The sequence below is a fragment of the Diabrotica virgifera genome, chromosome 1 (genome assembly GCF_917563875.1).
Source record: "Diabrotica virgifera virgifera chromosome 1, PGI_DIABVI_V3a".
NCBI classification, from domain to species: Eukaryota; Metazoa; Arthropoda; class Insecta; order Coleoptera; family Chrysomelidae; genus Diabrotica; species Diabrotica virgifera.
The window spans coordinates 207,318,793-207,343,960 of record NC_065443.1 but is presented as its reverse complement, the minus strand read 5'-3'; the positions used below and the strand labels follow the sequence as shown (position 1 = coordinate 207,343,960).

At 34.7% G+C, this 25,168-nt stretch overlaps 1 protein-coding gene across 3 annotated transcripts in view; it reads right to left on the bottom strand.

Moving 5' to 3' along the window:
* Nucleotides 1–2,670: 2,670 nt before the first annotated feature.
* LOC126881980 (uncharacterized) overlaps nt 2,671–25,168 on the bottom strand; it is a 68,287-nt gene continuing 45,789 nt past the window's right edge. For 2 of the 3 annotated variants that reach the window (XM_050646736.1, XM_050646745.1), the window contains exons 2-4: nt 11,299–11,680; nt 11,144–11,238; nt 8,283–9,389 (exon numbers count right to left, since the gene is read on the bottom strand). In XM_050646736.1, the coding sequence (XP_050502693.1) occupies nt 9,338–9,389; nt 11,144–11,238; nt 11,299–11,680 (529 nt within the window). In that variant the 3' untranslated portion in view covers nt 8,283–9,337. Of the gene's footprint in view, nt 7,757–8,282; nt 9,390–11,143; nt 11,239–11,298; nt 11,681–25,168 lie in introns of those variants that run through there. The other variant, XM_050646754.1, reaches the window with a different exon arrangement.

The window sequence follows — 25,168 nt, the reverse complement described above, 5'->3', positions numbered from 1 at the left end:
TTCACCTAGTTCTTTCGCCCTTTGTCCTTTCCACCTAGTTTCTTGAACACAAGCAATTTGAACTCTCCTTCGCTTGAGCGCATCCACTAACTCCAGACTCTTACCTGTAAGATTACCAAGATTCCACGACCCTATCCTGATTTTTCTAACCTGCAATGGTGTTCCCCCTGAGATATTCCTCACCCGGAGATCCGAACGGAGGCTCATTCTACTTCCGGCATATTTTACCTCAGCAGATGCCATCATTTCAGTATAAGTTTTTAACTAGGTACTTAGTACTAGGTACTTATTAAGACAGAATAGGTGCCCTGTCTGACACCTAGTCTGTCTTAATAAGTACCTAGTACTAATATTGTATGAGTGATGAACGCTTGTCTTCGTAAAGCTGGTTAAGTAAATTCGATTTTTTTCGATACACATTTTTCATTTTCTAAAAATATGGAAATAATCTCAACTGGTTTCAAAAAAATATCTATAAATACCCAAAACTTTTTTAAAACTTTTTGCAAAATTCTTTTTAATCTGGTTTTTGATGATAAAAAAATGTACATTAGCTAAACATATGAGTTGTATTTAGATTTTAACAGGTGTAACACTATCAATTAATAATCATTCACAAAAATGAAATTAACATGGAAAACATTATCATGCATTCCCAAATACTAAGACGTTTTGTTTCATTTATTCAAATGAACTACCTATAAATAAACATGTCCGATGAATCCATTTGTTGACAATAAAGTACCTAGTTGAAAAAAATAGTACTGATAGGCAATATCACTCCAAATTGTCAATATATGTTAGATATATGAGATTTTTTTTATTTAAATTTATGTGTCTCAGCAGCAATGGCCATTGACACAAACAATATTGGTTATACAATAATTAATTACAATAAAGACTTAAAACTAATTATTATAACAGTTAATTTCTAAATCTTAAATAACATTAGGTAAAAATTATGAAGAAAGAAATTGGATATAGGGTTAAAGATCATATTATGAGACCCGTTCCTAATATGAGACCCCTGCCTCTAGAGTCTTGTAGGTGCTGCAGCCTGGTGAGTGGGGTAAAAACTAAGCTCTGGTAGTGTTTCCAGTAGGCTGTGAATAAATCGAATGTCTTTTATTTAGTATTACCAGTCAGTGAAGTTTTTAAGTTTTTTGCGAGTCAGAAGTTTTTTAATCGGTGTAGCTCAAACTGAATTTTTATTTTTAAGGTGAGAGAAAAAAAATTACCTTAGTAATTAGTTGATAGCTACTTGAATCGGTTACAGAAACACGCAATTATAGTGGCGTGAAAACCAGTCTTAAATTCAAAATACGGACTAAAAAATTCACACGTGGTTGCTCCTAATATGAGACCCTCAAGTGTGCCTAATATGAGATATCACATATTAGAATACTGTAATGTTTTGAGTATAATAGCATCATGTCTTTTTACGATTTTATTAGGAAATAAGCCACAATTTAAGTTAAAAATGAAATTTATTGACCTTTAGACTTCCAATTTTTATTATTAGCTTAAATTGTGGCTTATTTAAAAAAAAAGAAAATTGCATAATATGCCACAAAGAAACAGCTTCAGAACAATAGAATCATGTCTACAGCATAGTATACAGTTTATATCCAAAACAATGCGTTACAATAATTTGTATCACCTTTTAAACCCATATAACGTGGTGTCTCATATTAGGATACCACATGGTCTCATATTAAGACACCTTTTTTAAGTTGGGAATTTTGACATTTTTAAAAAATTAATTTATTGGTAAAAAAATATTAGTTTAAAATTAATTGTAAACCTGTTGCAATATAATAGCATAACTATCTGACAAGTATTTAGTTTAAGACTTCTTGAATCCATACACTTTACGATTACCAAGTGTCGATTACCAAGTGTTGACCGTGCGATGCTTGAAATCTATATAGTGGCTCGAGCAATCGAACCAATTCTCCCTTCGCCGAACGTTTCAAGCGGTGAAGGGAGAAAGATTCCATGTGATTGCTCGAACCGCTATGTAGATTTCAAATATCGCACGGTCAAAATTCTTAGTGTGTGAAACAAGCGTAATAAGTATTTTTTTTAAATTTTTTTTCAAATTAAAAAAGCGAAAAATTTTCGAATCCAGAGGTAAGTATTTCTAGAAAACGGTGTATTCTACCTACTTAAAGCAAGATTACCTTTTAGAAATAGAATACATTATAATTTAATAATCCTGTATTAAAAATGCTTGAAAGTTAAAGACAAAAAAATAATGCCTTAAAATAACCGTTGCCCTACCCAAAATGGATGACTATGCCCGGTATTAGAAATTCGCAATTAATTGAATCGATTTATCTCTGGAAGATAAATAAGCGTACCAATTCTAGTTTTTTTTTACATAGAAGCGTTCTGGAGGTATTTAAAAAAACACTAATTACAAGACGCCATCTTCAAAGAACTCTAGCTCTCTAGTTCTCTAGGAAGCATTTTCGGACTAGGTGGTTTGGATTTAGCTTTAATAATTTGAGCCCAGGAACCTGTAGTTAAAATATTTTCAATTATTAATGAACCTCCCTATATTTTAGTATTTATGAATAATTGAAACGATCAATCTGAACATAAAATGTAGGTACTACCACTGACGCGAGTAATGTAGAAAAAATATTCATATTTATATAGTTTCGAATAATGTGAATAATGAATCAAATTATACTGTGTACTTACGTATATCCATACTGCCATTCAAAATGATCCATTATACTCCGTAGGGTATATCCAAACACTCTAAACTCCATCTTCTATCTTTAAAATTAAAATGAAAAAGAGCTTATGTTTCATTTCAATCATCCCCCTACATATGTTTCAGTCTCCTTAGACCTCTTCAGAGAGGATATGTGATCAGTTCTGAGGTGATCATATATCCCAGGGGTTTCCAACAGACGGCCCGCGGGCCTCATGCGGTCCGTTAGGCATATTTTTGCGGTCCACGAGAGTATTTACAAAACTAAGAAATAGACCTTTTTAAGATTTGAGAAAACAGGATACATTCTATTTCGTATAATGAGAACAGGAGACTAACCTCCTTTCCCTTTACTCTCGGAATAATAGACATTTTTAGTTTTGTTTACAAAAATCTAATAGCATATTATTATAGTGCGGCCCGCACCCAGACCAAAAGTTTCTAGTTTGGCCCTCAATACCTTGTAAGTTGGAAACCCCTCATATGGCCCCTCTGATGAGGTCTGGGGAGACTGAAACGTACGTAAGGGGATGGATGATCATATCTGAACTAGTGTTGCCCAAAATCGGTCTTGGTCTTGCAGTCTTGGTCTTATTCTTGCGTTTTCGCAAGACCAAGACCAAGACCAAGACTTACCGTGCAAGACTTGAGCAAGAACAAGACTAAGTCTGCGAGACTCTTGCGTCTTGCAGTTAGAACTGAGGGTCGTTTTAGGGAGTATATAAGTTCGGCTATATTCTTAGATACTCTATGAGAAACAAAAAAAATTGTAATAAAAATTTTGAAAATTGGACTTATGCGCATTACGAACAATACCATAAACATACATAGCGAATCAAAATATCCATTAAAAGATCACTCGACACATTTGACATGTACTGAGAGGTCATTATTATAATGTAAAAATAAAAATTTTTAGTCATACATTCTTTCTCAGCAGCAGTGGCGTACTAGTTAAACAGGGGCCCCGTATCAAAGATTTTCGCGGGGCCCTTTTCAAGAACTGATATAAGGTAGTGCTAGAAGATGTTCGATAGAACACCGTACTTATGTGAATGTGTACTCTTTTGTATGGTGTCGAAGGTTAGACTTTAACGGGTGCCCTTCTCAAAAACCTGGAAGCCTCTGAAACCTTGGTGTATCGGAGGATCCTATGAATAAGTTGGGTGGATAGAGTTCGTAACGAAGTTGTTATACATCGGAGGGGAAAAATTACGGGAAGTCATCAGAACAGTAAAAACTCTCAAACTTGAATATTTTTTGGCCATGTTATGAGGTTTCAAAAGGAAAGTACTTAGGAGAATACTAGGACCTGTGAGGGAAAACGGAATCTTCAGAAGTCGATACAACAAGGAGCTTTATCAACTTTATAAGGAAACTCCCCTGTCAGACTTCATTAGAGTACAAAGGTTGCAATGGGCCGAACACGTGATAAGAATGGGAGAGGATAGGCTACCAAAACGAGCACTAAATGCTAGAATGCAAGGAAAGAGACCGGTTGGGAAGCCACGAAAGCGCTGGGAAGACACAGTAAACAGCGACGCACAAGCCCTTTTAGGAGTCCGTGTATGGAGAAGAGCAGCCGAGGCAAAAAATAAAGGAGGCCAAGGCTTAATTTGGGCTGTAGTGCCATAGAAGAAGATGTTATGAGGTGCTATGTGCTATCCGTATTATACTACGAGACGGAAGCGTGGACACTGAAGAAAATTGACGTGAGAAGACCGGAGACATTCGAGATGTGGATGTACCGAAGAGTGCTGAAGATCTCATGGGTAAATAGAATAACCAACGTAGAGGTAATGAGACAGACGTATGCATAAGGAAAGAGAAGTACTTCTAACAATTAAGAGAAGAAAACTGAGATATATGGGACATGTGATGAGAGGAGATAAATATCTAATACTCTAGTTCATTATGTAAGTAAAATCCAGGAAAAAGATTTATAGGAAGCTGATAGCTGATTTAACTCATGGCTGAAGAATCTTAGGGCATGGTTTGGATGTAGTAACAACGAATTATTTAGAGCCGCACTCTCAAAAGTAAAAATCGCTTTGATGATTGCCAACCTTCGAAGCGGAGACGGTACCTAGAGAAGAATGCGCCACCCAGAGAGTTATAATATACTCCATTTAATAATAAAAGGCAAAGGAGACGAAATAAAAGGGCCAGGTCGAAGAAAAACGTCATGGCTTAGAAACCTAAGAGAGTGGTTTGAGAAACTCCAGCTTCCATTTTCCGAGCTGCCGCCATCAAAATTACTAGAGCCAATTTGATAGACAACACTCGATAATCGAGCACGGCACATGAAGAAGAAGACATGTGTGAATAATTTTATTTCACTTTAAAATTCCTGAAATTCAAATACTCATCAGTACGAAATAACCAGCATCTGAAAGAATTACTAAGAAGTGCTGTCACCATTTATTCGCTAAGATTTAAAGAATTATCAAAAGAAGTACAATAAATTTATAATATTTAAATTTAGTACAAATAGGTTGTACTTTTATTTACACGTGTTCAATTAATATTCTGTACAAATTTCTGTACATATTTTTTTAACACCTCTTTTGCATAACTTTTTAATACGCATTTAATGACGGCTTCTAAAAAATTTCAAATTTCTATCAAATAATATCAAGAACCTTGGCCACCCCTGTTACCGACGACGATTAGATAAGAATTAATTATTGTTTCATTAGTAGATAGAGATCTAGTACTTACCATTGCAACTTAAATCACTTTGAGAATCTGATTGATAGAAAAATGAAGAAATTTTGGGTATCTTCTTCAAAACTTCTTCCTTTTTTGTTTCATTTTTCTTTTCATCGCTCCACTCAGCTACTCTCTTTTTATTTCACTCATTTGTTTCACTTCAGAATTTAAAATTTAAACTTTCTGAATCGACTGCACAAATTGAACCTAATAAACCTAATAAACTCTAATAAACCAAACTCAAAAAATAGATTTGAAAACAGATTCAGTTTTTTCAACAACACTTGTTATATATAAGCCAAGGGTGACTGGACAATGAAAAAATGGGCTAAACAATAAATAGATTAAGTACACGAAAATATACCCAAAACAATACATATATCCACTGTTCCAAATCGTCAAGGATTAAGCGATGACAAAAATTGCAATTTGGCCATTTTACAGTGTGTCACCGTCAACGGTGAATGAGCAATGAAAAGTACCTAACTTGAAAACAAAAAAAGAGCTTTTTTGTTATGGAATACGGCGGCAAATGGATATACATAGATATATTATGATTTACAATACAATATTTTAGATAAAGAATCCATTACACGAAAAGGTCGACATCCAAACAATACACTGTTTCAAAGCGTTTTATTAGGGAAATTGTAGAATATTTTGTTCAATTTTTTAAATGGAAGTTTTGTTTCGACATGCAGCGCCGGGGCCCCGTAATTCATACGGTGCGGCGGTAGCTACGCCTTTGCTTAGCAGCCGACTTCTTTGCTCTGAAATTAATAATTGTCCTGGTTTTGAGAATAGTCGTCTTCTAATCATATTCATATAATACAACATTCCTGCGTTGCGACGCCTACAGTAATATGGAATATCGTATCAAAACTTTTTAAAAATATGTCACCTTAGCACTTATATAAATTTACATAAATATTTTTTTTCATTATTAGTTTTCTGGGAGTCTAAACACTAAATACAAATCTTTATCAGTATACATTATTATAGTAAGACTATTATGTATTGTTTTTGCTGACTGTGTCCTGTGTTCTGTGTTATGAGGTCACTTCGCTAAACAGAATTTGCCGAAACAGCGCGCCTATTATTTATAAGTGTCATAGCGAGACAAAAGTATAGAGATAATGCCGGATATCGTGTAGACATAATACCGAAATATTATTTTAACGATATAGGTACACTTCTCCAAGAAATTAACGCACCACCCATCTTTATTTATACGTCCATGGCACCACCTTAAAAATGGGTCATTTTTAATGTCTCAAATTTCCTAAACCTGTTGTTATTTAAATTTAAATGATTGTTTTCAATATTTGGTCTTATTCTATTCTTTATAAATATCGCAGTAATAATAGATATTGTTGCTAGACTGGTCAATTTTGTCAGTGTATACCGGGTGTACCAATCAAACTGTGTTTTTTCTCACTCGCATATCACATGCAATAAGAGCATACTGAAATTAAAGCCCAACTAAAGCCTCATATTTTCTTAACATTATGTTTTTTTATTCATTCACTTATACTGGATAATAAAAAAAGTTAGGTACTTTTTTAACTAGCCATGTTTTTCATCAATACAGAATGTTTTTAAATAAGTATGGCAAACTTTAATGGTTAATTCTGCACGAAAAACTAATGACAGTTTACTTCATAAACGTTTACTTTATAAATGCTTTGTTTACCAAATAGGAGGGGTTGAAATTTTTCTTACAAACTGACGATTTATTTATTGCTCTAAAATCGGTTGAGATATGCAAATGAAATTTTGTGGGTTTTAAGAGGTAGTTTTAACTTTAGTTAGTTAGAACATAGACAGCGATCACTTAGATCGTGGGTTTAAACCCCCCCGGTGTCAGTTGTTTAGATATTTATTAATTTGGCTAGTCTTTACTATGGTTATGATATTCAAGCTTAAAATGGACCTCTCTGTTACGTTGTTCTAAGATATGCAATAGGCTAATAGGCAACTGCGAGACTTGAAAGACTCTTGCTGCAGGACCAAGACCAAGACCAAGACCGGGAGCGCAATACCAAGACCAAGACCAAGACCAGGTCTACAGGCGCAAGACCAAGACCAAGACTGTCTAAGTCTCGTCTTGGTCTTGCATTTAGGCAACACTAATCTGAACCAAAATGAAATATAAGTTGTCATTAATTTTCTCAGTTTATTCATATTGTGAGTAGGTACACTGAAATAACTCGTTCCGTGTAGGTACCGACCCAACAACGAGCAGATTTTTAAGATTTCAGGATTTTCGTAGTGGTCTTTTATCCAATTTACAAGATTCCTTATCGTCCACGGGGCAATCTGAAATTAATAAGTAGGGAATTATGAAAATAGCTATAATCTATGGTTACTGAGATTCAGTAAAGTTGTCATGTTAATGTTAGTTTAAAATGTTTTCAGTTGGTATTTTTGCAATTTACTTTTTCCGATCCAAGTCGGATTCTGAACTAACTTGGAGTCAATCCGATTTGGTTTCAGTGCCTCTAAGCTGCCTGGTTATCAGATATAATTTTTATAGATATGTCCTGCAGTTTCTCGTGATTATTTTCTGCAGGCACCTCTATATGAGGAATGAGGGACTCCAACAAAAAAAAATAATAATAAAAAAAAACTTTTTTTTAGTACGAAGGGAACCATTCTCGTTGGAACTTCACCGCGCTGAGCAGATGGGACGTGAATTATAAATTGTAAAATTCCCTCATCTTCCTTAGTCTCAGCATCCCTTATGGCTTGCAAATTGTAGAAGCCTCGGAGGTGTTACCAGAGAAGGTTCCCATTGTTTTCAGTGTGGTAGGATGTAGAATAATATTTTAGGATGTTGTTTTATGTGCTATTAGATTGAAAACTTAGTTTTTTGATAGCAGTTGCCGCTAGGGCATCCCTGCCATTTCGTTCGTTGCAATCCGTGACTGCACGCCGGGGTTTGTCCTGGTTGGATCAGAGAGAGCAGCATATGTGCCTCCTGCTGAGAGACTAATAAGTGTCGAAACTGGTAGAGGTGCTTGCTGCACTCTCTGATTGAACTGGAATAATGATGCGGCTGTAGTTTCGTGTTGCAACGAAATTGAAAATGGTTAATCATTTTTGATTTACATGTTTACTCCAATTGAAGTACGAAGGAAACCATTCTCGTTGGAACTTTACCGCGCTGAGCAGATGGGACGTGAAGTATAAATTGTAAAATTCCTTCATCTTCCTTAGTCTCGGCATCCGTTATGGCTTGCAAATTGTAGAAGCCTCGGAGGTGTTACCAGAGAAGGTTCCCATTGTTTTCAGTTTGGTAGGATGTAGAATAACATTTTTGGATGTTTTTTTATGTGCTATTAGATTGAAAACTTAGTTTTTTGATAGCAGTTGCCGCTAGGGCATCCCTGCCATTTCGTTCGTTGCAATCCGTGACTGCACGCCGGCGTTTGTCCTATTTGGGTCAGAGAGAGCAGCATATGTGCCTCCTGATGAGAGAATAATAAGTTTCGAAACCGGTAGAGGTGCTTGCTGCACTCTCTGATTGAACTGGAATAATGATGCGGCTGTAGTTTCGTGTTGAAACGAAATTGAAAATGGTTAATCATTTTTAAAGTAATAATATTTTATTCCACCTTGTAAAATTAATTCGTATTTATCCGGTACCTTAAACCAACTGGGTTGGGTACTGTTGTCCCATTCGGAAGGTTGAAAGTCTCGAAAACCGATGTCTTGCCATTTAGAAGGGGGATTAGAAATTGCAGGGTCATCTATGTGACTGATCAAATTGGCAGTATAAATATTGACAGCAAAGAAACCTGCAGTTCCTTTAAGTAAGGCTTTCTCTTCCTCAGTGAATTCTGGTAGCCGTGATTGGTTCCTTCCTTCGCCTTTGCTGCGTTCGGCTACTCTGGTTTTTCATAATACCGGGGTAGTCCCCGAAGTGGAGAGGATTGGCGAACCATCCCAACTAAAAATAAATAAATAATAATAACTAATACAACTATAAAGGAATTGATTATTTGTAGTATTTTTATAACTGTTCAACTGGTATTTTTACAAATTTAATTTATTTTATTCTTTAAAATTTAAACGTATTCTTATTATGTGAAGTTAAACTTCGCCTGAGTGGACACTGGGTGAATTATTAAGTAACTTATAATAATAACAATAAGATGTAAGCACGAAGAGTCTAGTATGCCCATGGCTTGATGTACTTATTATTTCCCACTCCCTTTTGTCAGTTGCTTTTTTTCCCAGTTCATTACGTTAAGTCTTCTCATATCTTCTTTAAATACGTTTCTCTATATTGACCTCTGTCTTCGTCTTTGCCTTTTGCCTACCAATATACTAGCTACTACCATTCTGGAAATTCCAAAACGAACCATTCTCTGCACATGGCCCAACAATCTAAGTCTATCTGCTTTAATTACCGCTAATATTTTAGGTTCTAATAGAGCTTAGTTAGTTCAATATTTGTTGTTATTGTCCATTGTCCATTCAAGTTTTTCCCGCCAAAGATTTTGCGCAGTATTTTCCGTTCCAAAACTAATAACAACTCTTGGTATTTTTTTGTTGTGACACATGTTCCAGAAGCATACGTCACGGCTTGGCCTTATTAGGGTCTTTTATGTTCTTAGTTTTGCTCTTCTAGATAACAACCCCATTGAGAGCATATGTAGCGCGATTGCCCGACATAGTTCTTTTCTGTATTTCTTCTTCATAGTTATATTCTCTTGTGAAGACAGTTCCTAAGTACTCAAATTCTTCAACTTCTTCGAATTTAAATTGTATTCCCTTTGCTGTTGTCATTGTTATGTATTGACCCCCCAACGAATTGCTTATTTGACTATTCCATATACTGCGTGTTTTTACTTTATTTATATACAATCCTTTCTTTGCTGCCGCCTCTTCGAGTTTCATGACTGTTTCCATAAGTTATATTTTGCTTCTAACCAAGATTACCAACTCGCCGGCAAATGCTAAGCACTCATGTTTTTTGTGATAGATCAGTCCTGTTCTATTAATGTTTGCCTTCTGTATAACCTTTTCTAATATATCTGTAACTTAACTTAAGGAGAATAATTATTATAAAACGAGCCTAGTAATCTAGCTGGAGTAAACAAGAAAACGACATGATAGCCTATTAATGATTAAATATTTCAATGCTGCTCGAAATTGCGAAAAATATTATATATTTATTAACAATACTTTAACAACTCCCAATAACTAAGCCAACCGTGAAAGTGATCACAGCTTGTTTCGTGATAAAATACAAAGGAAAAACAAAGAAAAGCAAAGTACAAAATGTAAACAATTAAAAATTTGTGGTAAACATTAACCAAAAACGTATATCAGAGATCATAAACCACTTAATATTAGATAAAAAATGATTGAAATAAACACATGAATAAAACCCAAGAGCAAATAAATTAACAAACATAGATGGAAATAAATTAACAAAAGGCCAAAGTACCAGAAGACTAAAAAAAACAAAAATGTGGACTTGTGGACATCCAGTAAACATTTATTGGAAAATTAAACATGACCAGACCTGTTGAGGAAGTAGAAAGCTAAATGAGACCTAAAAATAACCTTATAAGAGACCTTAAGTTAAGTGCAATAGAATTAATATCAGTTCAAATAAGAAAAGTGATAAAGAATTGAAAAACAAAATTCAAAGCCAGTTTTATTTTTTACATAATTATGTTATACAAAGTTTACCTCGAAATGGAACTTTGTATCTGCGGCAATTTTATCTTCTTGGCTATTCGACGCTGGCACATAGGCCGCCGTATCAAGGACAATGGATATATTTCCTTAAAGAAATACAGTTAAACATTACTTATAAACTAATTACAAAAAATATTTTTATATACCTTTCTGTGTAGGCCTAAATTCTTTATCACACACATGCCAGACCCTAGCGTGCGCTCTAAGCAAACTATGAGCACACGTATATTCAAGAAGTCCTTCAGCATGAATGGTGGGGGGAAAGTATCCGAAACCGTATCCACCCATACAAGTCTGTCTCGGCTCATTGAAAGTGATCCAGTACTTAACTTGATCTCCAAAATTCTGGAAAAGAACTCTGGCGTAATTAGGGAACCAATTTTTTCAGGAAACATCCCAATTCTTCGAGGGTTAGAGGTAAGTCCCAATGTGATATAGTTGCTTAAGGTTCTATATCGTTGTCTCTGAGTTCTTTGATTAGGTTCCTTTAGTATGTTATTCCTGCTTAATTGATCTGTTCTGGGTAACCTAAAAATGTATGAATAAGGATTAGACAATTAGGAGACCTTTCAAATAAGGTATCTTGTGACCGAAAAATCGCGTCGCCAAAGTAAAATTGTGCATAACACGTTGCCATATTGTCAAACAACCGATGGACAAAACGTATTATCGAGTGAAGGCCACGAGAAGAAGCACTACGCAGCAGAGGTCGGCCACCAACCAGATGGGCCAATGATCTGAAGCATGTTATCGGTAACTGGATGCAAGCCGCACAAAACAGAGACAGATGGAAAGAGACCTATGTCCAGCAGTGGACGCAGTTGATTATGATGATGATCCAGTGACCTCGGTTTGTGTTCGATACTAATGATGTAATGGCCAACAAATATGAATTATAGCAATTTATGGTCATTCAAGCATTAAAATTGACGTATTTTAAGATTTTGTGGTAACGTCTATTTCTGGTGTTATGAATTTATTCTATACTTTTGCATAATATAATACAATACAAATTTGAAAAATACAATACTTGGGCCATGTATTGAGGGGGGGAAATATGAACTACTTCAAATCATATTAGAAGGCAAAGTACACATGCCCATAGAATGGAAAAACGGACATATCGCACCAATCTTTAAGAAAGGAGATCCAACTAAGTGCTGCAGCTACAGAGAAATTATGCTACTAAATACAAGGTATAAGCACAATTATAAGAAACCGACTAAATAAGTACACAGAAAAAATTATAGGACCATATTAACAGGGCTTTAGAAAAGAAAGATCAACAATAGATGCAATACACGTACTAACACAAACAATTAAAAAAAAGCTATGAACATGACATAGCATTACACATACTATTAATTGACTTCCAACAGGATTTCGACAGCATATACAGACAACAATTTATTAAAGGAAATGAAAAAAATTGAGATACCGGCAAAATTAATAAGACTAACTAAAATGACAATGAAAGACTCAACAGCAAAAGTTAAAACAAATGAGGGAGATACAAACGACATCAAAATAGAACTTGGGGTAAGACAAGGAGACAGTCTGTCAACGACACTATTTAATATCGCTCTAGAAGGAGTAATTAGGGATACAGAGCTAAAAAAGACAATTATTCAAAGCTCAACACAGATTACAGAATATGCGGATGACCTGGGACTGGTAGCACGAGATAAAAAAATACTAGAAGAGCCACTTTTAACCCTGGTAAGAGAAGCAAAGACAAGAGTATTAGTAATCAATCAGAATAAAACAAAATACCTTATTAGCACAAGAGGCAATGTAAATAGTATAACAGAAATAAAGATAGGTGAAAATACATTCCAGAGAGTAGATTGCTTCAAGTACCTGGGGGTGATGGTGGACGGCAAAAACGGAAGGTGTATAGAGATAAACGAAAGAATTAAAGCAGGTAATAGAGTATATTGGAAATATCATCGACTACTCAAGGACAAAACCCTGAGCAAAAAAACAAAATCAAAAATATATACAGCACCAATAAGACCAGTGATAGCCTATGGAGCAGAAGTAATGTGCCTTACGAAAAAGACGTAGAAAAGTTAAGAATAATTGAGAGAAAAATTATGAGAAGAATACATGGCCCAGAAAAGACAGAAACAGGGGAATATAGAAAGCTGATGAACCATGAAATAATAAATATAACTTAAGGAGAAGATATAGTAAAATTTATTAAAGCACAAAGGCTCAGATGGTTTGGGCACACACAAAGAAGAGGGGTAGAAGAACTGATCAGGAAGATATTGAACTGGAAACCAGTAAAAAATAGACCAAGAAGAAGACCAAAAATAAGATGGGAAGACCAACTGCTAGACGATATATCAAAGATGGAAATTGCAAACTGGAGAGAAAAGATTCAGGACCAGAGAGAGTGGAAGAAGATAGTAAAGAAGGCAAAAAAACATCACAACCTATGAACGACGACCTAAAGGAAACTGCGGACTAATTCACCGCGTGAAATGGATTAAAAGTGTTCATAGTATTTGAGCGACCTATACTCTAACAAGAGTGAACGGTCCATATATATGTATAAAGTACACGGCAAAATATCAGCAGGAAGACGCCAGAACTCGTGGCTAAAAGACATGAGGAGATGGTTTGACCGCTTATCTGCAGAAAGCTTTCATGCAACAGTTTCCAAAACTACAATGCCATTTTGATCGCCAACCTTCGAAGGGAGACGACGCCGACGTAATAAGAAGAATATAGTTTGTTGAGTACATAATTTTAGTTAACCTTGTAGAAATAAATATTGGAATAATACATCGTTGCACAAGCGATTAGACCTTTTAAACCAGAATAGATATCACAGTGATCTATGATGTCATGTATGATTATTACGTCAACTCTTATGACTAGTTGAGAAACCTACATCCGTTGATTTTCTTATTTCAAACTTATAAGTGTCACCATTCAAAAGTTACGAGAGTGGAGGGGACTTTTGGCTAGCGCTGTATACAGCGTGTCCAGAAACTCTCCTGACAAACGAAAACTGGAGATTCCTCAGATAGTGTTAAGACAATTTAGCGCAATGTTTAAACTCGGTATGGAAAAAACCTACCGGTTTTAACCTAAAACTGGTTTTTTTACTTCGCAATAACCGGTTTTGCCGGTTGTTTTTTTTTTGTCCCGGTTATAACCGGTTTTTTCTTTTTAAAGTAAAAACCTTTTATTACGTTTTTACGGTGATTAGGATTAGGTTAGGTATTATTTTGGATCACAATCATAATTATTATTCTCAAGTAATTATTCCAAACAAAACCATAATTCAAATTTTATTTTATACAGAAGCAAACTGAAAGTGCAAACTCACATCAGTCAGAAACAATTAAGTTTTATTATAAGATTTTGTTGAAAAATTATTTGTAATCATAATATTTACATAAGCATAAGAAGTGATCTGGTTGAAGTAGGCGCAAACATCATCTATTTTTTACACTTGACTCTTGACATTAAAAGTGGGTGAATGACTTTTTCTGAGTACAAAATAATGTTCTGACTATGAATATCGAATTACCGATTACGAATACGAATCTCCAAGTCTCCAAGGATTTCCCTAAGTTTTCAAAACGATACACCCATACAGGAAGTATTAAATGAGTTAAAATGTACCTATTATACAAATATACAAACGTGTTAAAAGAAATACATGATAATTGTTTTTGATGTTAGTAAAAATAAAAGATAAATTGCGTTATCCAATTTATTTTTAAGTAAAATATTTATGTTGATATTATCTTTTTTAAATCCCATTTGAAAGAGTCTGGGGAATTTTTTATAAGTTGAAATGGTTGGGTTAAATTGTATATTATTGCAATATGGATATATATTAATCTTACGCTATATTATATTTAATAATAATCAATAAATATATAATGATAATAAAATAATAAATAAATATAATAATTAATAGAATAAAATGGTTTTATTAAAAATTGTGTTTTATTTATATTGATATTGATGTTCTTTCGATAGTACTAGTTTGGATTATATTGATATCGAGTATCGAGTCGAGTGGAGTATCGCAAACTAAAGTGCATTGTAAATGTAACATTATAACCTATTGGATTAAAAAAACTAAAAACCGGTTTTTGGAAAAACCGGTTTTTTGGCCGGTTATAACGGCCAGGTTAAACCGTAAGCAATAAAAACCGGTATAACCGAAAATCGGTGTTTTGTCAAAAACCGCCATCCCTAGTTTAAACGGCAGCCTAGGTACTTGGCAACTTCAAAAATAATAACTTTTATATCAGTTTTCAAACCAAAACAGTACGCCTTTTCTCAATTTTCAGATCTTAATCCGATTATAACTCGAAAATTATCAACTTTTGACAAGAATTAAGAAAGTTTTTGTGCTTAAATAATCCAAAAAACCTAAAAAAATATTTTAGGAGCCAGAAAAGTGATCTTTTTAATTAGTTTAAAAATATTGTTTCAAAAATTTCGTCCGGCGCCCTTCTGATAAGTTTAAAAGGAACATTTTTGAACATGAATCCGCAAAGAAACAAAATCAGTTTTTTTTCATACGGGAGAAGGGTTTAGGACGCTTCATCGCCGGCTGATTCATAGCCGGCCGATTCATCGCCGGCTGATTCATAGCCGGGCGATTCATCGCCGGCCGATTCATCGCCAGTCAGTTAATCGCTAACTGATTTATTTCCGAATTTCCGACCAATTTTCGACAGTTACATTTATTATTATTTTAACCTAATCTAACCTAACACTACATAAATTTGAACTATATATTTCTACAAACGCCATTTAACTCTAAGGTGAAACAGTAGCGATCAACAGGTAGCGAAAACGCGCTCCAAGATTGCGGCTGTAATTTTGAATATTTATTTGAGATATTTGGCACACGTATTCGTAATATAATAAAGAATGGCGGTACAGAGCCCAATTTTAAAAATACATTATTATGTGGAAATTACTCTGTAATTAAATACAATATTAAAAAAACGAGCCTGTACCGCCATTAAGAAGAACAAAAAAATACGCTTTCTTCAAATAAACTTCTTTATCCAATGCCTAGATTTTGTGTCATTTTGGAACTACTAATGAAATAAAAAATTTTAGTAGTTCCAAAATGACACAACCTCTAGGCATCGGATAAAAAAGTTTATTTAAAGAAAGTGTATTTGTTTGTTCTTCTTAATGGCGGTACAGGCTCGTTTTTTTAATATTGTATTTAATTACAGAGTAATTTCCACATATTAATATATTTTTCAAATTGGGCTCTATACCGCCATTCTTTATTATATTACAAATACGTGTGCCAAATATCTCGAAAAAGTATTCAAAATTACAGCCACAATCTTGGAACGCGTTTTTGCTACCTGTTGATCGCTACTGTTTCCTCTTGGAAAGTAGAAATAGAACAGTAAATATAATATTTTTTATTTTTTTAATTGTCATAAGTTTTGAACTGAATTTAACGTCGTGTCGTCAGTGTCGTGTCATCTCCCATAATACAAAATCAACTGGCTAATTGGCGATTAAACGGACGGCGATTAAACGGACGGCGATTAAACGGACGGCGATTAAACGGACGGCGATGAAATGGACGGCGATGAAATGGACTGGCGATGAATTGGCGGCACCGAAAAGGCAGCGATGAACCGGCTGCGATAAAACGTCCCATTCCGCGGGAGAAGCCTCACAGCATGGAATAATGCACTCGTCGCAAAAAGTATCGCATAAAAAATGTATTAAGTTTAGAAGTTTTGATTAGGGTCTCCTAAATTTTTTTGGTAATACCAGGGAATTAAACGTGGGGATATTTAACAGTGGTTTATTCCAGTAAAATGAAAATTCAAAGGTTAACAGGCCAAAAAAATTAAAATAACAATTATTCAACAAAAATGAAAGATACAAATCTAGGAAACAGGACATTTCAAGGACAAATTGAACATTTTAGTATGTATCTGGTTCTGGTATTACCACCTCCGGCTCTAATGACGTCCCTCATTCACTGTGGAAGGCTTCTTATTAGAAACCGTATATACTCCAAACACAAATTTTCCCATTTTTCCGTTTCATTTTCCAATTCATCAAGATTATGTGGAGCGACGATACGGGTTCTTATGCGTCTTTCTAGGTAGTCCCAAATATGCTTAATTAGGTTTAGGTCTGGGCTGACTGCTGGGAGTTGGGAGAATCGAACTTGAATACCAACCCCTTGAAGATATTGCGTTGTTATTATAGCAATGTTCCTTCGCAAGAAAAAGAAATAGAGGTAAAGGAAGAATTTTATAACCTACTGGACCAACATCCTCAAGTATGATCTCAAAATAGTTCTTGGAAATACCAATGCCAAAATAGGTAGAGAGGACATATTTGTGCCTACTATAGGAAAATACAGCTTGCATCCAACAACGAATCAAAATGGACACATGCTCATCGATTTTGCAAAAGAAAAAATCCTTTTAATAAAAAGTACCTACTTCCAGAGAAAGGAGATACATAAGAGCACTTGGAGATCGCCGGATGGTCAAACGGTAAACCAAATAGACCATGTTTTAATAGAAAAGGATGTAGAAAAAAGCCTAATGCATATACGTTTATATAGAGGGTCAGTTTTAGACTCAGACCACTTTTTAGTGGGAATAAAAATAAACAAATAATACCTATAAATAGAAACAGAAACCGAGAAAAACGTAGGATGAACAAGCTAGTCAGGTTACAAACACAAGAAGAAAAAAAGGTATACCAGTTGACACTTAACAAGAAACTGGAACTTGTTACAGAAAATGACAATGTAGAACAAACATGGGACTTAATACAATGATTAAAAACACTGTAAAAGCCGTAGCAGATGATACTAACAATCAAGCCAATCAAGAAACAACAAAAGGCATGATTCGACGATGAATGTAAACTAGAAATAGAGAAACGGAGCAAGCTACAATTGGAAAGTCTAAGACTAAAAACAAAAACAGCGGAAAGACTGTACATAGAGCAAAGAAGAAAAACCAGCGCAACTTTAACAAATAAAAAGAGAATATTTTATGAAGATAAGTTTAAAGACATTGAAGAAAACTACAAAAATAAACTTATTAGAAATTTATATCAATGCATTAAAAATCAAAAAAGAGAACATAAACCACAGCCAATTTGTTACAAAGATAAAAAAGGAAAAATGATATTTGACGACCAAAAAATATTAAAACGATAGAAACAATATTTTGATGAATTGTTAAACGGGGAGTATACAAATAATCACAATGAAGAAGGCACAGATGATGGAAATGAAGAAGACATAAATCACGATAATGAAGGATACACAGACGAAATAATGAATATGCAAAGATACAGTCCGGAAGATCTAGCACCATCCCTAAATGAAGTTGAAATTATTATTAAGAATCTAAAAAACTATAAATGTCCTGGAAGCGATTCTATAACAGCGGAAATGTTAAAATATGGAGGAGCGCAGCTGACAGACAAAATACACAACTTACTAAAAAACATATTATGGGAAAAGGAAAAACTACCAATGGAGTGGAAGCAAGCAATGATATGTCCTCTTTATAAAAAGGGAGACAAAACAGAATGTCAAAATTATAGGGGTGTGGTACTATTAACCCTTAAACGCCCAAGGGTGGGTAAAAAAATGTCCACCTAATGCGTATTCCCTTGTAACATATTTATTACGTGTTTAAATTTGTTTTAAAAATTATTTATTATTAAAAAGACAGCCCATTACCGAATGTTAATTTGGTTCTACCAATATTTTTGAAAATAAAAGCAGCATCTTGAGTTAAATATGGATGGGCATAAAAAGTACACCCTTGGCAAAACTTGTTACTAAAGGTTTCTATATAATTTCTTGTTGGTAGGAAGATAATCCATATAATTATCGATGTATAATTACATAATCTACATAATTACCCGCCAATGAGGAGACTGAAAGAAAGAATATGGAGAAAATCGACAAATCTGAATTACTGGAATGTTAATTTTGATGTACATTGTAATTTTGTTGTAAGGTTTGTAAATTGTTTATATTAATATTTTAGAAGATGCTGTGTTTATTAAGCATAAGATTCTTAAGTTTAATCCATTTTCAACAACTCTCAATAAATATATTAGCTATTTTCTAGGTGGACATTTTTTACCCACCCTTGGGCGTACATGGAACCTAAAAAAGTTTGGGCGTTTAAGGGTTAAATGTAATATATAAGATATTAGTAGTCCACATCAAAAAGAAGCTAGCAAGAAGTCTTAACAATAGCATAGGTGAATACCAGTGTGGCTTTAGAAAAGGGAGAAGTACTATAGACAACATCTTTACTTTAAGAGAAATAAACGCTGAGAGCTATGAATATAATAAACCGACAATGACACTCTTCATAGATTTTAAGCAAGCTTTTGATAGAATAAAAAGAAAAGAAATATATAAAGTGTTAAAAAATCTGGAAGTCTCAACAAAAATAATAAGAATGATAAAGCTTACACTTACGAAAACAAAAAATAGAGTAAAAGTAAATAACAAACTAACAGGAAATTTTGAAGTGAAAGAAGGAGTAAGAATGGGGGATCCGTTGTCATCACTGCTACTTAATGTAGGATTGGAAATGATAATAAAAGAGGCTAATATTAATAAATCAGGACACATATATCATAAAAACATCAATGTTTGGCACTCGCGGATGATGTAGTAATTATATCCAGAAGCAAGACAGAATTAAAAGAGGTAGTAGAACAACTAGAAAAGGCAGCTCGAGAAAAAGGACTTTATATAAATGAAACAAAAAGTAAGTACATGGAATGGACCGACAAAGAATTTGAACAGAGGCAATATTTAATGATAACAACGAATGAAGGAAAAATGTATAAATTTGAAAAGGTAGATGGATTTGAATATTTAGGGACTTTATTTTCTAGTAGACCAAGCATCCGGAAAGAAATACACAAAAGACTAATATCAGGGAATCGTTGCAAGTGTAATATCATTAGGACAATCTATATAGAATAATATGTTTTAAGTTAATTTTAAATAACCTTATAAGATATGTATTAGTGAAGTGACATTGAACTCAGGTGAACCCATAAGACGTGTTGTTTTGAGTTAAGAATAAAATATAAAATAGACGACAAAACACGAGAGAAGGAATTATATTATTGTACGTAGAATTGCGAAATGGTTTGGCTGATATAATGTTATTGCTTATAATACACTTCAAAGACTTGTAAATAAAGTATGTTGTAGCAGATGAAGCAGTAATTATTTAAATAAGGACTATAAGGGTTAATGGTATACCAACCCTTCAACTTTCCTTACACAAGTATGCACTCAATAGAATACTCAGAAGCAAAAATATATCCAAAGCAGCTAAATTAAGAACGTATAAAACTGTGATACGACCAATAGTTACGTATGCCTCAGAAACCTGGACTGTGACAAAAACCGAGCAATCAATGTTACAAGTATGGGAAATACTTAGAAGGATATTTGGGGGGAAAATGATCAACAATCAGTGGACACGAAGAACAAAAAAGGAGTTAGAAAAATTGTATAAGGATTCTAATATAATTGCAGTTGTGAGAGCACAAAGACTTAGATGGTTAGGACATTTCCAAAAATTGGCCCAAGTTAGAATGCCCAAAATCATATTAAGCTCTACAGTAGGTAAAAAGAGAAAAGGAAGACCTAGGACCCGATGGAGCCATGAAGTTAATGATGACCTGAGGTATCTCAATGCAACCAATTGGAAAGAAAAAGCGAAGAACAAGCAAGAGTGGAGGAAGATTGTAAACCAAGCCATTTGTTTTGAAGATTGTGCAAGCATGACGCGTCTGTAACTGGAATTTGTCTGTCGGATCCACGAAGTGCAAATCTTGACTCATCAGTAAAAAGAATATTAGTCCAGTCGTTAATATTCCAATCAGCATATTCTCGTGCGAACCTAAAACGTGCCACTTACGGTGTGCTCTCGTTAACAGTGAAGCAGTAGTAGGCATTCTGGCTCTGATTCCAAATTCCCTTAAATTGTTTCTAACCGAATTGACACTTACAACCTTACGGAATGCCCAACAAGGTTGTATTTACAACCTTGTAAATACAAGTTATAAACGTAATATGTAATAAATAGGCATAATTTGTTAATGTGGTTTGAAAAAATAAAAAAAAATATTAAAAAAAAACACAAAATAAAATAATAACAAAAAAAATAATAAACAAAAAAAAAGAAAAAAAAGGAACAAAAATAAAAAAGAATAGAAAAAAAAAGAAGTAAAAAAAGTGTTTCGCACAAATTAAAATATATATTAAAAAAAAACACAGTAAAATAATTAAAAAAAAAACAAAATAAAAAAAAGCTACACAATGTACCAATGTATCTAAAAAAATAAAATTGTAGAATGTACTTATGTTATAAGAAATTTATGACTCTGAATCTGCAATCAATCAGAAACAAGTCTGGCTAATTGGCTCTGCCAAAGCAGAGCTAATTTTTCAAAAAAAAAGATCATTTTGTAGCTGCCTAGCTGTAACGGACGTGTATGCAATATCTGCAGACGTAAATAACGGTCATCTACGGTGTTCGTTAACCACCTGGGATGTCTTGTAACTGATCTTCTTGTTTAACTTCCAGTTTTTCTATACCCCTTGATAGCTCTTAAAACGATGGATTGGTGAATTTCCGGAAAATCAGCAATACGGTTGTATTAGACTGCTTGTTCTGACGTTGAATTAGGTACTCATTTTTTTCTAAGAACGCACCTCCTCGATGAAAAATGAAGCAGACCTAGTGTACAAACAATATTCTCGAACAATATGTCCAAATAATAAATGAGGCGCTCAGAGCAAGAGTGACATAAGCCCAAAAACGAAGTTTTGAGATAAATGCAATCTTTGCATTCGTATTTTCATATGGGAGGGCGCTACAAATGATATAGCGCCATATAGCCAAATATCTAGGCAGGTTGTGTAGACTCTTGTTAATCCGAAGATTTAATGTTGCTGATTTTATTGATATATTAATCTAAAAATGCTCAATTTTTGTGGCTTAGACCACTGTTGCTCTGAGCGCCTCGAATATTCTCCATTATCAATGTTTTGTTTAACTTTTTTTTCGGCAAAAACACGCTTTAACTTGAAATGTTATGGATTTGTAGAGCCCTAAGGGATAATATAGACGAGTGTTATAACTCGACTTGTCCAACGAAGACTGTACTAACTCAATTTATGGCGTTTTTGAGTTACACCCCTGAACAATTAGATAACCGTGATGCCTTTCAACGAACAAAGTTCTAAGTTAATTTGTTCACGTTTAGGCAACCAATTTTGCACTTCGATATCGTACTAACTTGTATATCTATACATTATAAAACGAAAACTATACTATCTCGAAAGTTAGTATAGTCTTCCTCGGCATTCCCATGGATGAGGGGGTGGGGGGCATTCCGAACGGAATAGTCGTTGTCTCGTGAGTTAGTAGTTTTCGCATTTTAAGGTTAAGTAAAGTACGCCTACATGAACAACATTTTTTACGTTATAAAAGTTGTACAGCCTATAAATTTCTATTAAAAATAATACATGTGAATAGAAGGTGCATTTTATAAGTTAAATAAGTATCCAGGATGTACTATCCAGGATTTTCCCAATTTTTTCCAGCGAATACTGTACTAACTCATTCAAAAACCATATAAATAAAAAAAATTGACATGTTCAAAACACAAGTGGAACAATATGGAAGCAAGCAAGCAAGCATAGTGATTTAACCCAGCCTGAGAGACTTGCTCACCCCTAGAGAATGACATTCGGGTGATACAATTCATTGGGGCGAGGAGGATTAACTCCCGTAAGCAGGAATCACTCCACCCCGCTTCAATGCTCCAGACCATCCACTTACCCCCCGATAGCACTCTGATGCGCTATAGGGGCTCTCAATCAGCAAAGTGCTTATCATATGGGAGTCTTGGGTACACGGACTCCCATATGAAATCCTACCCCGATCAATGCAGGCCAGCGTGAGGCGCTCTATACCCGCTATCTCTAGTGACTTATCTTCGATCTGTTTTGCTTGCTCGGGCGCCGAGTCCCCGCTCTGGGCTATGTCCAGTTCGGTGACTCGGCGCTCGAGGATGTGGGCCCCTCATGCTCGTTTTTTGGGTTTTGTTACTAATATTTTTTGTGGCTTTCGCCTATTGTTAATATTTTATTGATTTGTTTAGTGGCTGAAGCCGTTTTGAAGTTTTTGTATATTTTTTTTTTCAGGGATGTCTGAAACGTATAAAAATCAACATTAATAAATATAATGAGATGCCAAAGATGAGCAAGTTGTTTTCTTTTGATAGAGCTACGATTATCTAGCCTTTATTATAATTAACTAATATTTGCTGTTTGGGTCTCCTGTGTTTCCATCTATGATACACATCATACCTTAATATCTCTTGCAGGATCTGGTCTTCTAGCTCAGCAAATTTTGTTCTGGCTTTTTCCTCCATAATATCCAGTACTCTTATTTGTTTTAGGTCTCTAAATAAGAACCGTTCGGCGATATATCTGGGCACGTTTGCAGCTTCTCTGAGGCAGTTGTTGTGTGCCGCTTGTATCTTCTTTTTGTTACTTTGACTCGTGTGACCCCATGCAAGAGATGCGTATGTAATTATTGGCAGTATAATGCTATTTATAAGTCTTAATTTTGTTTTCATAGCTAATTTGCTTCTTCTTCCTGTGAGTCCTCTTATTGCCGCTCTGGCCGCTGCTGTTTTCTGGACTGTTGCGTTCACATGTGATGTGAATGTTAGACCTTGGTCCATTGTGACTCCTAAATATTTAGCTTTGTTTTGCCATTCGATGGGTCTGTCTTGCAATGTTAGCTGTTGTTCTGGGTTATCTCTTCTCTTTTTGAAGATAACCGCTTGGGTCTTATCTGGATTTATTGCTATTTTCCATTGGATACTCCATTCTTCTATTTTATCCAATGCCGTCTGTAGATTTCTTACAGCTATATCTAGGTTCATGTGTTTTGCAGCAATTGCAGTATCGTCTGCATAATGGAACAATACGGTAAACACAATGGATAAATATAAAAACAATTTAGTAAATAAGAACCCCTGATTTTTTGCATCAATCAAAACTTCATCTTGCTTTATTCGAAAACTTAAAAAAATGAGTTAGCACAGTCTTCGCTGAATAAGTCGAACTACAGTCTGGGAGGAAAGTATTCTAAATTTGCAGTAACTCGAGCGTTTTAGGGAGCTATTGGGTTGTGAAGAGTAGGTCCTAAAACCAAAAAAAGTTAAGTGGAGTTTTCCATTTTAGTGGGGACTTTCCATTTTTTAATTTAATTTTCCATTTCCAACAATCGTTTTTTCGATTATAGCGCCATCTGTCCATAATTCCGAAAAAATGTAGAATAAAAGTTGCTTATTTTTACGTAAAGAATCCAAATCTGCAATAAAAATTGGGGCTCCTATTTAAGATGTTAAAGTAATCCCTACCCCACCTCCATGGAGGTTCGTGTTGGGTACCATTCGATAGATTTTTCAAAAATATTGAATATGTGCATTTTGCATTTTTTGATCTGATGTTCATTTCGCGATCTATCGCGGGGTTCGTATTTTAAATTTAAAATTTACCCCCACCCCTCTCCGCGGGGGGTCGTGTTTGGTATCTCTCGATAGATTTTTGAAAAATATTAAAAACGTATTTTTTAGTTTTTTGGTTCTCACGTTCATTTCGCGAAATATTCGCTTTTTTGTGAAATTTTGTGACTCGCCCATTTCCTTACGCGCCCCCTTCAAATCGTCAGATTTTTGAAATATACACTTTTTTGCATGTACTTAACTTACCTTATCTTAATCTGACGATTTCGAGTTTTTTTAAGAATAGATTTTTTTTTCGGACCCCCTTAACGGACTTCCCCGTTATTAAGAGCCAATATGTGGTAGAGGTACCTTTACAGGGTACAAGGTTTCTCCCCATGTGATAACCTGACGCGCTCGAGTAACTGCAAAAATACCCGCTTGGGCTCCCCT